This window comes from Eleginops maclovinus, chromosome 11, assembly GCF_036324505.1.
Source record: "Eleginops maclovinus isolate JMC-PN-2008 ecotype Puerto Natales chromosome 11, JC_Emac_rtc_rv5, whole genome shotgun sequence".
Lineage (NCBI taxonomy): Eukaryota > Metazoa > Chordata > Actinopteri > Perciformes > Eleginopidae > Eleginops > Eleginops maclovinus.
Window position 1 is genome coordinate 23,732,421 of NC_086359.1, and position 15,518 is coordinate 23,747,938.

Here is a 15,518-nt window from a genome sequence, read left to right on the forward strand (position 1 = left end):
AGCAGCATAAAGACAAGGCATTGTACATTAGATAAATTAAAAGACTAGAAATAAACAATTCAACATGTAAACATCTCTATAGAAATAAAATAACATTAAAAAAGTACAAAACATGCGTGTCGGAACAAAAATGTACACAAAATATAAACAAAATATTAAGCAGGATATTATATACATTAAGTGTGTAAGGAATTGAATATTAAATACTGTAGAGTATAATATAAATGATTGGTCTTCTAATCAAGGAGACCATTGTGCTTGCTCTACATCTAGTCAGTTGGTTTGTATGTTTAAACAAACTAAAGTTTCTCCAAAAAGAAACACTTTGTGTTTGGCATTAGATTTGTTTTATCCCAGAAATACCAGACATTGCATCTGTGTCTCCCAACCTAAATGATAAAATAGGTCATATTTCAATGCCTTCCAAATAGGCCCATTTGAGTGTTTGTAATCCCACAAATATTGTTTTTTCATATTTTGAGGAATGACTGTGTACCTATGGTATTAAACCTCTGATTTACAGAGGAAAGGAAAGAGGAGAGCATTCTCTCAGAAAGCTCCTGTGTAATGAAGTGTGAGGCAATTTGCTCTCAGGAGGCAGAGTGCTGGACAGACTGCTGATAGGACGCTGGGAACAGCAGGAGGTCGCCTTGAATCTCCAGGTGAACAAATCTATTTGCACTGCTGACATGTCATTTGGGAACTTAGGAAAGAACACATGATAGCTTTTATATTCATTGAGTTTTTGTTTGTGTATACCTAACAATGGCAAGTGTTGTTGCATTATGATTTATTTACACCTTTAAAAAGACCAAAAAAAAGAAAATGAAAAGATGTTCTGTGTAAACCACAGACCTTATTTTAGGCACCCCAAACACACAACAATGTTGATTGTTGAGGGTGGTACTGTCTTCCAATGCTACAGTTTTTGTTCTGTTCTGTTTTATGTGAAGAACATAATAATGTACTCATTCAATTTACCTTACATACAGCACAGACCTGTGGAGTAGGTCTGCTTCAAGATACAGTTCACTCATTGGGGTCTGTGATTTGTATCTAAAAATCCATTTATGGCTGGGCATAGGTCATCATATTAGCAGAGAGTGCTTTTAGATTACAATAAATGATACAATTTAGTTTGGGTCAGCTCTTTTATTTGCTACAGCCATTTGATTGTTCAGTCCAAAACACAGGGATCTGGTTTTGGAATTGCTTATAATAAAAGTACCCTTACAGAGTACACGAGAGATAAATCAGCAGTTCCTGATAAATCTGGGCTGAGAGTGAACACAGGGTTGATGATGATGTCACCCAAACGCCTAATGGCAGAAACTGCTTCCTCTTGGAGATATGTTCGACCTCCGGTGTCCTTTCATGTCACTCATCCTTCTGCTTGCTAAGAATAATGACGAGGCTACAGCATGCTGATGTTATGTGACAGATAATACAACTCAGCTGCAGTCTTTTATATAATGTACTGCTTTTAGCAAACTCTATTTTTGCACTTGACATTGCTTTGCAGACGTTTCAGATTTTTGTCACTTTTTTATACAGCATGTACTGGTTCCCAAGATCATTTTAAACTCTTCACATATACCCTCTTGCTGAGTTCTATTAACAATGAACACGAAGGTGATTGTGTTGTTTGAGACAAACACAGTACTTACTGTAGATATCTTAGTGATTTTAGTGAATCCCTGACCACGGCGATGTTCAAATTGTTGTCTCAAGTACAATTACTGTATTATTAATATGCTCAAACTTCTTACTTTAGGTTCAAATTGTTCAAAAACCTTATGGTCAAAAATGTTATCCGACAGCAAGGTTTATGCAAATGCCTGTTTAATTATTGTCCTTCCTGTATGTCTAGTTGTGTTTCCTGCTAGTTAACATAGTATGACACAGTGTACTAACACACTGACCTAACTAACATGGGAAATCATTACATGTTAACGTTTTAATGGTAGCTCAAAACACCATTGTGAGATGTTCCTTCATAAGCTGTCTTCAAGTTCACATCACCAGCGAAACAGCTCAATGATGACATCATAGCTGTGTTTCAGTAGAGAGCTGTGCTGCAGGTGGAAGCCCTACCATCAGAGATGCTTCGGCCAAGATTGTTGCTAAGCATTGGGTCAAAGTTAAAATTATCTAAACATTCCCTGCCTTTTTTCAAGGCGCAACCCATCAGATGACAGCTGTACGGCGCAAGCTAGCAGAGGAGGTAACCATAGAAACTAAACTTAACCCTCTAAACGCCAAGTGTATAATATTTGATGCATGAGTTTCTGAGACCTCTACGTCATCCAAATGACTAGTCCTTTCCTGAAAAACCTGCTATATACAATGTGATGCGTGTATTCTGCCATCTGGTGGATTATCAGAGCACTGCAGGCAGTAGAGCACTTTTAATCGCCAAATCCAAAATGGCTACCGTCATGTAGCGGCTCAGACAGTTTTGGCAGAGACATCTTTGCGAATATTGAAAAGGTAACGGTAAAAAATACTTTCATATTGTTACTGATATTTCAATATTTGTATTTACTGTATTGAAGCAAATTATAATCAGTTTCATTTTTTTAGCTTATTTTATAGAAACATCTTGTTGAAAATGTGTGTATCAAATATGATACAGCAGGTATTAAGAGTCAAGTTTTCCGTTAAAACAGTATAGCATTGTGGTAAGCATAATGCAAAAAAAACCAAAACTTTTTAGATAAGTTCATTAAACACATTAAAGATTAAAATGTGATATTTAAAATATATTAAATGTAGAAATGTTCAATAATTACTGGTAATGATTGCCAATACTTATTGATCCAATTTCCCAAAATTAGAATTTTCTGACTATTATTGGATTGGGTCAGGGTTACCAGCTGTTTTCTCCACAAAGCTCTGCCCCCAACCTGTTGGTGAGCAAAGAGCAGATCATAGCTGAAGAAACACACTCCTCAATGTCAGTTTCGGTCATTTATTGACAAGGATGACGACACCCTGAAACAGAGTAATGCAGCAAGATAAGCTGACAAAGTATTACATCCATGCAATTTACTCAACACAAATATATACCACGAAACATAGTATAGTAGTATAATATATATATAGTATAATATAATAGTGGAAACAGTCTTACATGAATGAGTGGACGAACGTCTCAACTCGAGGCGGAGTGAATGAACAATGTTGAAACTAAAATGGCCGCTCGGCACTACCGGGTCAGAGCACGGCATAACCGGGCAGCGACAGCAGTGACACTGCCCTCTAGTGGCAAGCGATAAACTCTTCATCCCCCCCAGACCGGAAAGCTATGGGCCGGAATAGGTTAACGGTCTAGATCCCGTATCCAGCTGCCAGACTCGGGCTCGTAACGTGCAGGTGGCCTCCTCACGCGGCCCGGCCGAATCGGCTGGGGCAGCGTCGGCGGCGACTGCGGCACCGGGAGCGGTGCACCCAGAAAGGCACCCGTAGGACCAGTGAGGTCAGAGGACGCCTCATCAGCAGGCGTCGGTGGGGAAGCGCCACTAGCCGAGTCGCGGGGCCCGACAGCCGGCCACTGAGCAATCCCCTGGGGCGTCGCCCAGCCCGGGTGGATAGGTGGGGGCTGATGACCCAGGGCAGCGGGCCGCCGCCGCCAACTGCTCACGGGCGCAGGGTGTGGCCGGCGTGTAGGCACGGAGGAACCGCCGGTTGCGCAGTGTCAGACGTCCCGAACCGTCAACCCTGACCCGATACTGGTCGTGGCCCGGCGACTCCACCACGATCCCTGACCTGTCCCATTTGTGGGGGCTCGGGCCTTGCTGGTTCTGGAGGAATACCCTTTCGCCGAGTGCCAATGGGCGGAGCGGTCTCGAGTGAGTCCCCAGAGAATCGGTGGTACGGGACAGCAGTGACACTGCCCTCTAGTGGCAAGCGATAAACTCTTCAATAGCTTCACTTGAGTGGTTTTAAACCTTTAGTCTGCCCACAGCCTCTAGAGTTGTTTTCAGTGTAGGCTCTCCATCAGCACCGACCCAGAAGTTTTAGTCAAGTGGCACCTACAGTACATCAACCACACATTTCAGCTACATGATGAATGCCACTGGAATGTATCTATGCTTTTGACTTAGCATTCCAGGGGTGGTGTTTGGTAGTTAAGAAGAATCGGAGGATGAAACCCTTTTTTATTTGTCACATACATGCACACAGCAGAGCACACACAGTGAAATTGGTCCTCTGCATTTAACCCATCCTAGTACTAGGAGCAGTGGGCAGCTACCGTGCAGTGCCCAGGGATAGCGTCTGTATCTAATGTTCACTGAAAATGATTATCTGCTCCAGAACTAACAGTCTGCTTTACACTAGCTCCAAACTCAGATTAGAAAAATAATGTACACGTTTCATTTGTAAGATTGTGACTTCCGTTATGTTTACTTGTGGCAAAACGATTTCTGAGATAGCTTATCACTGATCATCACAATAAAACCAAACGCCTGCCAGTTCCCCTGCAGTATAGTCAGACTTTTGAGAAGCAGCTGAAAAATGCCAAAAGAAAGTTTGGTTATATCTCCACAAAGCTTTCTCCCTACTTTTGATTGTACACCTGGCATCTTGTAACTTTGTCCACCCACATCACAGGCATGACTTCCTACTCACAATGCCAAGCACTCAGTCATAGGGCTGCTCCGCTACCTACCGTTATGTCCACTCATCTGGCACAATGTGGGTCTGCAAACACCAGTGATTCACAGCGATGGTGAGCGGCCGCAGATGTTTAATAGAAATGGGTCACATCCCAACAGTTTTCCCTAATTAGATCATTGTTGTGCAAACGGGCACTTGCTCGTACTATTAACAAACCATTACAGTGAGTGCCTTTCATCCATCATAAAAGCCAGCTCTAATTGGATTTGGAGGCTTTTTTTATCTGATGGGCCAGGATATTCATTATTTTCCTCTTCAAAGCAAATACATCTTTTTAGCATGTTTTGTCAACATGCTGCTGGGATAATTTGGAGCGTACTTGCTGATAGCGAGGTGTGTGAGTGTGACATCTCAGTTTAAAACACCTTTTGTTGGATGCACCTGTGGGTTACACCATTTCAGTTGATTTCTTTTGTATCAAGGAACTGTATTGTCTCAGTGGAGTGTATTCACCATGACCTTCACCCTGCTGCTGCTTGCCTCACTGTTGACTCCTGTCCCGAACTACTCATGCAGGACACGTTAGCGATGCATTATGCTGAGCCTGTGGCTGGCAGCTTAAATTCCCTGAGAGACTGGCAATAAAAGGATTATGGCCTTTTTAACTGATGAGTTCCATCCTCAACTGAAATGTTAAATCATTTCAGACATATAGTATGCATGCAGTGTTTGGTTGTCTGGAGCAGTTAAGACTATATTGGAATGTCTTTAATAAACAACTTCCCCCCTCTGGAAGGTCTTACTGCACAGCAACACATCATAGTTTTCTCATATGAAGCTTTGATCAAATGTTAGAATTCTACAGTCTGTCTACAGCCGTAATACTCATGTGTTATGATATTGATCAACATTCCATATGTAGTTATATTGAGAAATATTCCTTGTGTCAAACCCATGTACTGGTTAACTGACACTTGGCCAAATATTGGAGACAAGCTGACTGTAACAGATCTGATTTTGTGTGAATTACTTTCAGAACTTTTTAAGTCTTACTTCATATTAATTCTATGTGTGCTCCTCCTCCAGATACTGACTACGAAGGCTCCTGGGAGGTATGTGGGAAAATGTTTAGCATACAGAACTTTAAGGTGGCTGGGCCCTGAATAATAATTCTGGAATATCTGACGTTCTGAGCTGCTTGATGCCCATTTCATGTTTTCAAGAAGATATTCTGTTCCTGTTGAAGACAGTGAAGACATGGCGGGAAATAAAGGGTTTTATGGTATTTGAAAAACGTTTTTTTTTTAAACAGACTTTACTGCAACACTCTTGCTGGAGGTAGGCTATTATCATTACAGAAATAATGAACATTTGAATACTTCAGTAGAAAATGCAACACAATACAACAATAAGCTATTAAGTTCAATTAAAAAAAGAAATTAAATTGAACTAATGTATTTGTAAGCATATTCCTTGTCCAATCAAGACATAATAGTCATAAGAAACAACATCACATATTTAGAGTAAGCAAAGTATATCTAGAACCTCAGGCTTTGTTCATTTTACTACTGTAATCAACCAAAAATCAATGTTTTCTTTGCCCATTTATTTGTATATTTTTTACCAATGCAGAACATAAAATGTGATCCATGTGGTATATACAAGGTTTAGAATATTTTGAAACATTTCCATGTCCAGCAAGTTATATATTTATTTATTTCTTGAAAAGGAAAGGGTACGTTAATACATGTTAATATAAAAATACAAGATCTAAACATACTGGATAAGCCAAAATGCTAATTTACATGCTGTAAAGATTGATTGATGGATATCAATATTAACCCTCACTTTTACTTATTTATGAAAAGATAAGTACCCGTTGGCTATATCTAAGAATAGAATGATGTGAGTGATAAATCCCAAATGGCAAGGCACTGTGTAAAACAAATATTACTTAACTAAAAGGTTGCAAATTCTCGTACCTTGTTATTTGGAAATGATGTCTATGCCTGATATATTGTATCAACATTATGAGGACACATTGTCTGCCAAGTCACAATATTTTAATACCAAATATATCAGTCAATTCATCGATTACATATTCCATACAATATATAACAGCATATACAATACTCACAACGGCAATCATACATTGTAATTGGTCCTGGCACTATAGACCGTTTTGTTTTTTGTTGAATATTGTAAAAAAGTTTAATTCATCAACAGGATCCCACCATTCCCTGACCTTAACCAAAGGGATTTATTACCTTCCCACAAATCCTTGTCTCTGCTGTCTAGACTGCAAACATACACCGCAAACATTTTCCCATGTCTTGTGAACAGTACCAAAATGTTGACATTCCTCAGGCAAAGGAACGGTGACTAACGCCACTGGGCCTTTAAGAGTGAATATCAGACAGATACAAGGCTTCTGCTGTTCCATTACTTGTAGTATGTGCTAAGGAAACTCAGACATATTGGGTTGAACACACATGGGCATGCATACTGCATTGCTAGAAGGGAATATTTTTGAAAACCCAGCAGTGGCTCAGTCAGTAGGGGCTTGGACTGGGAATCGTAGGGTCGCCGGTTCAAGTCCCCGAACAGACTTGAAAATATGGAAGGTGGACTGCTACTTGGAGAGGTCCCAGTTCACCTCCTAGGCCCTGCTGTGGTGCCCTTGAGCAAGGCACCAGACACCTCCAATCCCTCCTCCCCATTGCTCCCCGGGCGCTGCACAATAGCTGCCCACTGCTCCTAGTACTAGGATGGGTTAAATGCAGAGGACAAATTTCACTGTGTGTGCTCTGCTGTGTGCATGTATGTGACTAATAAAGAGGGTTTCATCCTCCGATTCTATCTAAGATGTATTACCTACAGGCTAAAAATCACATTTTAATTCCATTAAGCACTCTGCTGTCTGCGCAGCGATTGTGTTCTGGATCCAAATTAATAACTGCAGGTTCTGTATTTTGTGTAACTTTTCACAAGTAACAGAGCCTAATTTGATTATATAAGGATCCCCTCAAATGCGCTCCGAAACACGGGCCTGTCGTTCTGCACACGTTCAACATAGAGGTTGGTCTCAAGCTTTTTGGAGCAGGGAAGGTCAATTACATGGTTCAGCGACTCAGTCACCTCCTCATTGAGTATTACTTTTTAATTTTATGATTATTTTGTCCACCTAAAACATTTTGAATTATGGCTTATTACATTATTAGAGCATTTGGAGGTAAAATAATGTTTGTTCTTAACTTCATGTGACATGCAAGCAATTTGATTTAGGGGTGTCTTTTCCCCTTGATGTCATGCTAGGTGTATGAGTTATTTAAACTTAATACAGAAGGGCATCACAATACCAATGAGTGTTTTGAATGTAATATACACTCTTTCTTTTAATAATACCTCCGATTTTACTTCGGAATGAGTTGAGCCTCTGACAGATGACCACAGATAGAGAGCTAACGTTAGCTTTGATGGTCTTTCACACTACGAACCCACTGAAAGTAACACAAAGCAAAGTTTGTCCTAATAAATATATATTGAACATTGAGCTTTTGACTTCCCACTGCCCTTTTTATCATGTGGTAGGTAGAATAAAAATTAGTGGTGGGCATAGATTAATTTTTTTTAATCTAGATTAATCTAGATTAATCTTGGAATTAATCTAGATTAATCTAGATTAAAATGGCTCATTTGAATTCTGCCGAAGGCATTCAGAATATGTGTGCTACCCAAATAATGACTAAAAGTAAGTCTTTGAGAACGGGTTTCTCAAGCCAGGTGGTGCATTAGACCAGGGGCTCATCTCCAGTTTCCAAAATGCATCACAAACTGCTTGAGAAAGCTGTTCTATGATAATTGGTGATGAAAATAAATCAATGACAATGAGATGTACTTGTGTTTATTAACTGTTTATTTTTAGTTGAACAGTAGGCCTATATAACAGGTTGTAATGAACTGTTTACAGTCAGTAGCTTTGTGTCAGTCAAAGCTCTATTTCTCCTTCTTCCACCAGTCACTCAGGCAGACCAGTTTGTTCACATTTTCTGGTGACAAACAAGCTCTCCTCTTCTGCACAATATGGCCTGCTAAAGAAAAAAGTCTCTCGCATGGGACAGTTGTGGCAGGGGTCCCCAAGTATTTACGGGCAATTTGGGCCATCTTACCATAGACAGCAGTGTGCTCCGACCACCATTTCAGTGGACACTGATCTAGACTGGCACTGGGCTCTACCTTGTACCTCTCCACTGTACTGTCTTCTGGTGTCTCCTCATCTGATTCTGAGTCGGATCCCATCAGTAGCAGGGCTGTTTTCTTCTTGGGTGGCTCAGGGTTCTCCTCCCTGAGTGGCTGCACAGCAGGTTCTTCTCCCTTCATCAACGCACTTAGCTTTGCCCACACTGGCTCCCTCTCTGCTCTGGGCAAGCACTTGAGGTCCTTAAATCGTGGATCTAGAGCAGTCGCCACCTTTGATGAATAAAAAATAATAATTATTGATTGATGAAAATGTCACTTTCCAAATCCAACCTCCATATTTCTTCATGACTTATTCATCTGGCTTTACAGTCTATTATGGTCATAAAATGCAGTTATCTTCTGGTCACTCTGACATACCTTAAGCCATTCCAGGTTTATTTTCTCCCTCCGCTGGTTGAGGTCCTTGATGAAGGCAGCCTTGAATCGCACAATATAGGCAGGATCATCATCTGAGATGTTCATCGAGTGCTGGAGGTGGCACAGGGCAGGTAGAACCACAGAGCAGGATACATACTTATCTCCACCAAGGAGCTCAGTGACGTACAGACAGACAGACAGACAGACAGACAGACAGACAGACAGACAGACAGACAGACAGACAGACAGACAGAGAGAGCAAAAAATGATTAGTGACAGATTCATTTAACTCAGATTACACATTTAAGGGCAGGTGTTTCTTACATACAAAGTGACATTTAAAAACTTGTATGCCAATTCATGAACACACTATCTTTGTAGACCATACCTGCATGGCTCCAGCAGTTTCTCTAGCTTTGCCAACTTCTCATAATCCGCATTTGTTGGGAGGGCCAGGTTGTGCTTCTGCAGAGACAGCGTTGTGTGCAGTGCGTCTCTGTTGCGCCTCACGCGCTTTATCATCTCGAGAGTGGAATTCCAACGCGTTGGAACATCTTGCACGAGTGACTCCTTAACTTGTCCAAGGGAGGATTGTTGGACATTTAGCTCGTCTGAGTTGGCCGGACTGTGTTTGAAATGTCCGACCACTTTACGGCACTTGGCCAGTGCACCATCAAAACCACCTTCCCGAAGTGACATTACAATAGCTCTATGTACAACATGCGCAACACAGGGCAAGTGCTCGAATGGCAGTATCCTCCCTGCTGCCACCATATTAGGAGCGCTATCTGTTCCAATAGTGCTTATTTTGTCAGTTATCCCCCACTGATTAGCGACGTCGAGGAACTGCCTTGCACACGCTTCTGCAAAGTGACGCTCCTCTGTTTTCATCACACCTAACGGACAGACAAAGTAAATTAGAATAATTTCACTACTAGTAGTAAACATATAGCAATTATCAAGAAGCAAACATAACGTGGTGGTAATTAATAGGCTACGAAATTAAATTATGTAATTTAAAATGACATAACGTAGCATACCTAAAGCGAAGGAGTGAAGTTCCCAGCTAGCATCGATGAGGTGTACTGTAACGCCGAGGTAGTTGTCGCTGTTAACGGACGTCCAATGGTCCCCAGTCAGTGCTACAGACCTCGCCTCTACCATCTTCTCAACTTTCGTAGCTTTCTCTTCTGCGTGCTGGTCATGTATTCTCCTCATGATAGTTCGCCTCGCAGGTAGTTTGTAAGATGGGTCACCTGTGGCCGCCTGGAGAACAAGCTCGAGCCCGTCATCTTCAACCACGCTAATCGGCCTGCAGCTGGTGGCAATCCACTGAGCGAGGAGACTAGTTAGCTTGGCTGATAGAGCTGTGCTGACGGGCTTGCCTCGGTTGCACTCAAACATAGTTGTTTGACGACGAGTCTTCCCCCGCGCTACATCAGTGCTTGGCCCGGCATCTTCCGCATTAGCTGAGGGATGCTTTGCGTTTAGGTGGTACTTGAGACTGGATGAACTCCTACAGTAAACTAATTCCGCATTGCACAAGGTGCAAACAACCTTATTTTTGTCGAGGTTTCCATCGGGAAGCTTCTTAAAAATAAATTTCCCCTGAAGCAAACCCGGCGGCTTCATACCTGCTGTATCCATGTTAGCATGTCACGTTTAATGTGGCTGATTTGACCGGGGTCAGATCCACAGACAGAAGAAACACAGGTCAAAGACTCGATCTCGCCCCCTACAGTGCAATTCGGCTAGGTATACATCCGCGCTAAATTATCAAGGTGAAAGTCATCATAGCTTGCGTAGTATAGACCCAGCTCCCAACCCAACTTTGAGAATAGATTAACGGCGATATTTTTTTTTTATCGCCGACAAGAGTCTCACGTTAACGCAGCACGTTAACGCCGATAACGGCCCACCACTAATAAAAATACAATTACCTCTTTAAAAGTATAGAAGTAGAAGTACAAATTTGCATTTGAAATGTATGAACAATAATATATACGTCATGTACATAGTATTTATACATTTGTATTGTATCTATATAGTATTTAAATTTATAGCTTATTATATTCATATATAAAATGTTTGTCATTTCTGCTAAATGATTAATCGAAAGCTTAATTTTTCTGCCATAATATAAAACCCATAAATTAGCAGGCAGTTTGGTTTTAATTGAAGTCCTGGCCCTGGCTTGCCGTTTTGAATGAAAAATCCCCCACATATTGGGAATCTCAGAGCACCAAGACATGATAAATCCACTTTTAGCAACAGCCTGTAAATCTGCTCTATCTTATCAATGTCTTCTCCTGGAGGAGCTCCCATCATTGAAAATGAATCTGCTATGTCGAAGGCGATGGAAAAAGGCGTGTTCTCTAGGCTTCTTCTCTCAATCCTGCTATTCCCTCTCTTCATCTGGTTGTCCTCCAGCCTCACATTTTATGGCCAAATGGAGAGTGAAGTGCACACCACCATCTGTGCAATGGGGTTAGAATGGAGCTAATAGCTCCACACAAGGGATCAGAAACTCATCACTCCAAACCCTATGAGGAGAGCCAGGTCCTAAACGGCCTTTCCAGTTGGAAAAATCATTTACTTCTAATGTGTTGCAGACCAGTTAAGAGGAAGGAGGAGAAGGGTTGGACTAAGCCTTACCCGGACAATAAGTCAGGACGGGAATTATACACCCAGCCAGGCCACTACCAGTTTTTTGGGGGCATTTTGCTGTTTGTATCGCCAATATTTACAGCGTAGCTGCCCATAGTAGCCCTATAGTTTAAATCTGCCTGACTTCAATAACATGTCCTCCTGTGGACTGTTGGCCTTGTACCTGCCAGCTCCTCTCTGCTGGTTCTACTACCCCAATAAAAACATATGGACATATGTTATTAGTTAAACATGTGTGCTATTGTATTTGGTAACCTATCCATGTGTACATGTTTTAAGTTGGGGTGGACCTCAAATCCTGCAGGGGGATCCGGGGGCATGCCCCTGGGATGAGTTAAATGCATCAATCTGGTGCACTTTGAAGGCAAATTAAAGAGATTAGATTTATGGAAACACCCGTATGAAACATAACTGTATTAATTTCAACAATCATACATTCTTAAGAATATGGTCATAACCAATAACATACCATATAACATGCCATACCTTTTTTGGTTCATTTAGTTTAAAGTGTGTTTTAGCTCCTGAACCAGCCTCTCCTGACTCGAGCCACAAATACACACCCTGCTGAGCCTGAATGACACACAGAGCCATCGAGGGCTTTAATGTATGATCGGTATGACAGGGGCCATGTCGGCAGGCCACATCATGCAAACAGCCAGTCAACCTGTGAGGCAGACCCATATTTGCACAGCGTTGCATTCACAATACATACAACAAAAAGAAAATCCTCAGGCCTGCAGGCCACCTAACAGCCCAGGCCTTCAGAAACCCTCCTGGTGCTTCGATGGCCAGTCTTGGATTCCCCAGACAAACCAAAATTATTCAGAATAATGTCCAATTGCAGACTTGAGCCTTGGGCAAAAAAAATGAATGTCAAGCTTTCATCAGTCAGTGACACTTTCTCCTGACAGCACTTGTGTTAACTAGAACTTGTTAAATACCATTTTATCAGTTTCCCAATACTTTTTTTTGTGGTAAAGTCACGTACAGAGAAAGAGGCTCCAACCAGTGCATCTATCATCAGTTTCAGGTTTATTGCAAGTAGGTTAACACGTATGAGGAATTTGTCCTTGTGTTTATGATGCATACATATACAGAAATAAAAATAAAACAATAAAACAAATCTCTCTTTGGGAACGGCAGAGCGCCAGGCAAAGGGAATGCTTAATCAACAGATTGAATAAAATATTTAGGTAGCTAACTAGCTTACATTCTCTCCCAAAGATGCATGACTTAGGCCTTAGCCTACTTTCTGAAAATGTTTTTCATGGGCATGCATCACATCGCATCATAAACATCTGTTGCATTGTCATCCTCGTTGACAAGCAAGAGGCACTACATTTTGAATTTCACCTGACGTATTTAAACCTACCCATTAATTTATCTTCATAGAAATATAGTACAGCCATGAACACTGTCATATTGATGGGGCCAAACTGATTGGAAACACAGATGCAACTCAAGAAAGGGAAATTGTAGGGGTCACCTGGTTGTCACCTGTTAGTTTGCCCTACATACACACCCTGTGTTGCTCCATACTAGGACTTCCTATCTGTTCAAGGTTGCCTGAGTGTCGAATATTGCTACAGCATGGAATGAGACAACAAAACCATTTAGAGAAGTTGTTGTGTTGACCGAATTCTAAAATTGCTAACCTGTATGAACTGTATTTTGTCTACGGACAAGTATATGTAGCACAACAAGTGCATGATTTAACATTTTGGGCATGGATTATTGGACATGTCATTGATGGGACAGAAAAAGTCCTCCAACTTTGGAATCTCCTCTCAATGTATTTAAATGATCATAACAGTGTATTAGGAATTGTTGTACCAATAGTGCAGATTGCATCATGAAATGCCATACAATGAAGCTTGATGGATTTACAGAAAAAAGAACTCATATACCTGCTGTAACTTCTTTGATACACATATTTTCAGCACAATTTTCTATTAAATAAGGTACAAATATTAAGTGAAAATAACTTGCTTAAAATACAGTATGTTTTCATAATGAAGTACAAGTAACAATACATTGTTATATACAGTATGTCCTATGTTATTTATATACATACCTTTCTTTAAATTAGGAGAGATTTACCTGCCGAATTCCATTTTTGATTTGGCATTCATAGCTGTCTGCTGCCTGCAAGGAAAGGAAAGCACCGATCATTTTTGAAGAAGTAGAGGGCTCAGAATCTCATGTAGTGTCAGGGTTGGGGAAACAGGACCCAAGTGCAGTAAATCAAGGGGAAGTAGGTAAGGGTCAAAAACAAAAAGCGAGCTTTATTCAAAAGCTGTTGACGAAAGCACAAAGCAAGGGGAACACAGGACATGAAAAACACTTAGCTTCAGACATGAAGGGCGACAGGAACAGGCAGGAATCTTGGACAAGATCAGGGAAGAAATGACGACGACCGAACAACAGACAAAATGGAAACAGACTAAATACACATGGGTAATCACAAGACGAGAGACAGCTGGAAGGGGGAGGAGAAACACAGGGGCAACAGGTAAACACAATGACGCAACCAGGCACAGGAGGGAAACGCAGACAGGAAGTGAAGCTTAACAAGACACAAGAGGGAAAATATTTCAAAATAAAACACAACACAAAGACATGACAGACACGAAACAAGGATCATGACATGTAGCACATATGATACACTTGCCATTATAGGATTTTAACAGCAAGATTCTAAACAACACCTCTCCCATTGAGGCACAAACTTCAACTCTGACTGGAAGGACATCAAAAAAAGTAGCTGTGTTCCAAATGGCATAACTAATACTTGCTGCAGCTGTGTGTGTACAGTTTCATTTGCAAAATATCCGGTCATACTGTTTTGTCACAACATGCAGCCTTGAACTTTGATCATCCTGCTCATTATTTCCTCTGTGCAAACGACTTGCAAAAGTCAAATAGCCAGAACTGCTGACTTGCATGCTAAAGATATTCCAGCGCTAACACGGCCATCAACTTTCACAACTGAATGCAACTTCCCTTTTTTTTAAGCCTCCAATTTTTTATCCATGTAGCAAGTTAAAAATGTGCTTAGGGCCAATGAGTCTGCTGAGAGTTTGGGAGTACTTTTTTTTTAATAGACTGGTGTAAGGACCAGAACACCTCTGTGCCACAGAACACTCATGGGGGTGGGTGGGTTCAAAAACACCTTTAAAGAGTAAAATCTGAACTGCATTTTCTCACTTTTAAAGTTCTTTCAGGCATTGAGTTCATTAAACACCTGCAGTGATCCCACCAAGGCAGAAATACATTAAACCAAATAATATATAAGCTTGATGCATAAGCACAAGGAACAGCTGCCATCGATCATTTCAATCTGTCATTTTTCAAAGATTTCGTAGGGGAAAGCTTTGTTTATTTATGTTTTATAGAAAACAACTTGTTTTGCATCAAAAACATGTGGATTTGAACGGACACAAACTCTCTGAAGATGCTGATATTTCCACTGTACCCACGGATGGCTATTACGGCCCGTCCACACGGTTCCGTTGGGTTGAAACTTGATGCACCTTACCATTCACTTTGAATGGGGTGGCGTTAAGCGTTACTGAACTGCATTGTGCATTGCTTCGCTTTGGCTCCGTTAC

General features: G+C 41.1%; 1 protein-coding gene across 2 annotated transcripts; it reads right to left on the minus strand.

Moving 5' to 3' along the window:
* Positions 1 to 8,518: 8,518 nt before the first annotated feature.
* Positions 8,519 to 14,311, minus strand: LOC134871699 (E3 SUMO-protein ligase ZBED1-like). Of its 2 annotated transcripts, none has more exons than XR_010166726.1 (4): positions 13,982 to 14,311; positions 10,278 to 10,503; positions 9,238 to 10,133; positions 8,519 to 9,090 (listed from the first exon to the last, which is right to left on the minus strand). XR_010166726.1 is itself a non-coding variant. In XM_063894521.1 (4 exons), exons 1-3 carry the CDS (start codon positions 10,882 to 10,884, stop codon positions 9,339 to 9,341), a joined length of 1,170 nt encoding a protein of 389 aa, XP_063750591.1. In that variant the 5' UTR covers positions 10,885 to 11,172; the 3' UTR covers positions 8,519 to 9,090; positions 9,238 to 9,338. The 2 variants fall into 2 exon arrangements, 1 of the variants encoding a protein (XP_063750591.1); XM_063894521.1 differs by lacking the exon at positions 13,982 to 14,311 and having other exon boundaries at positions 9,238 to 9,393; positions 9,626 to 10,133; positions 10,278 to 11,172.
* Positions 14,312 to 15,518: the final 1,207 nt, after the last annotated feature.

Bases quoted from the DNA above. Each gene is read 5' to 3' on its own strand.
- LOC134871699 (XM_063894521.1), bottom strand. From the start codon at position 10,884: ATGGATACAGCAGGTATGAAGCCGCCGGGTTTGCTTCAGGGGAAATTT. The intron at 10,134-10,277 runs GTATGCTACGTT...TCTGTCCGTTAG, and splicing joins ACTTCACTCCTTCGCTTTAG to GTGTGATGAAAACAGAGGAG. The intron at 9,394-9,625 runs GTATGGTCTACA...GGTGGAGATAAG, and splicing joins AAACTGCTGGAGCCATGCAG to TATGTATCCTGCTCTGTGGT.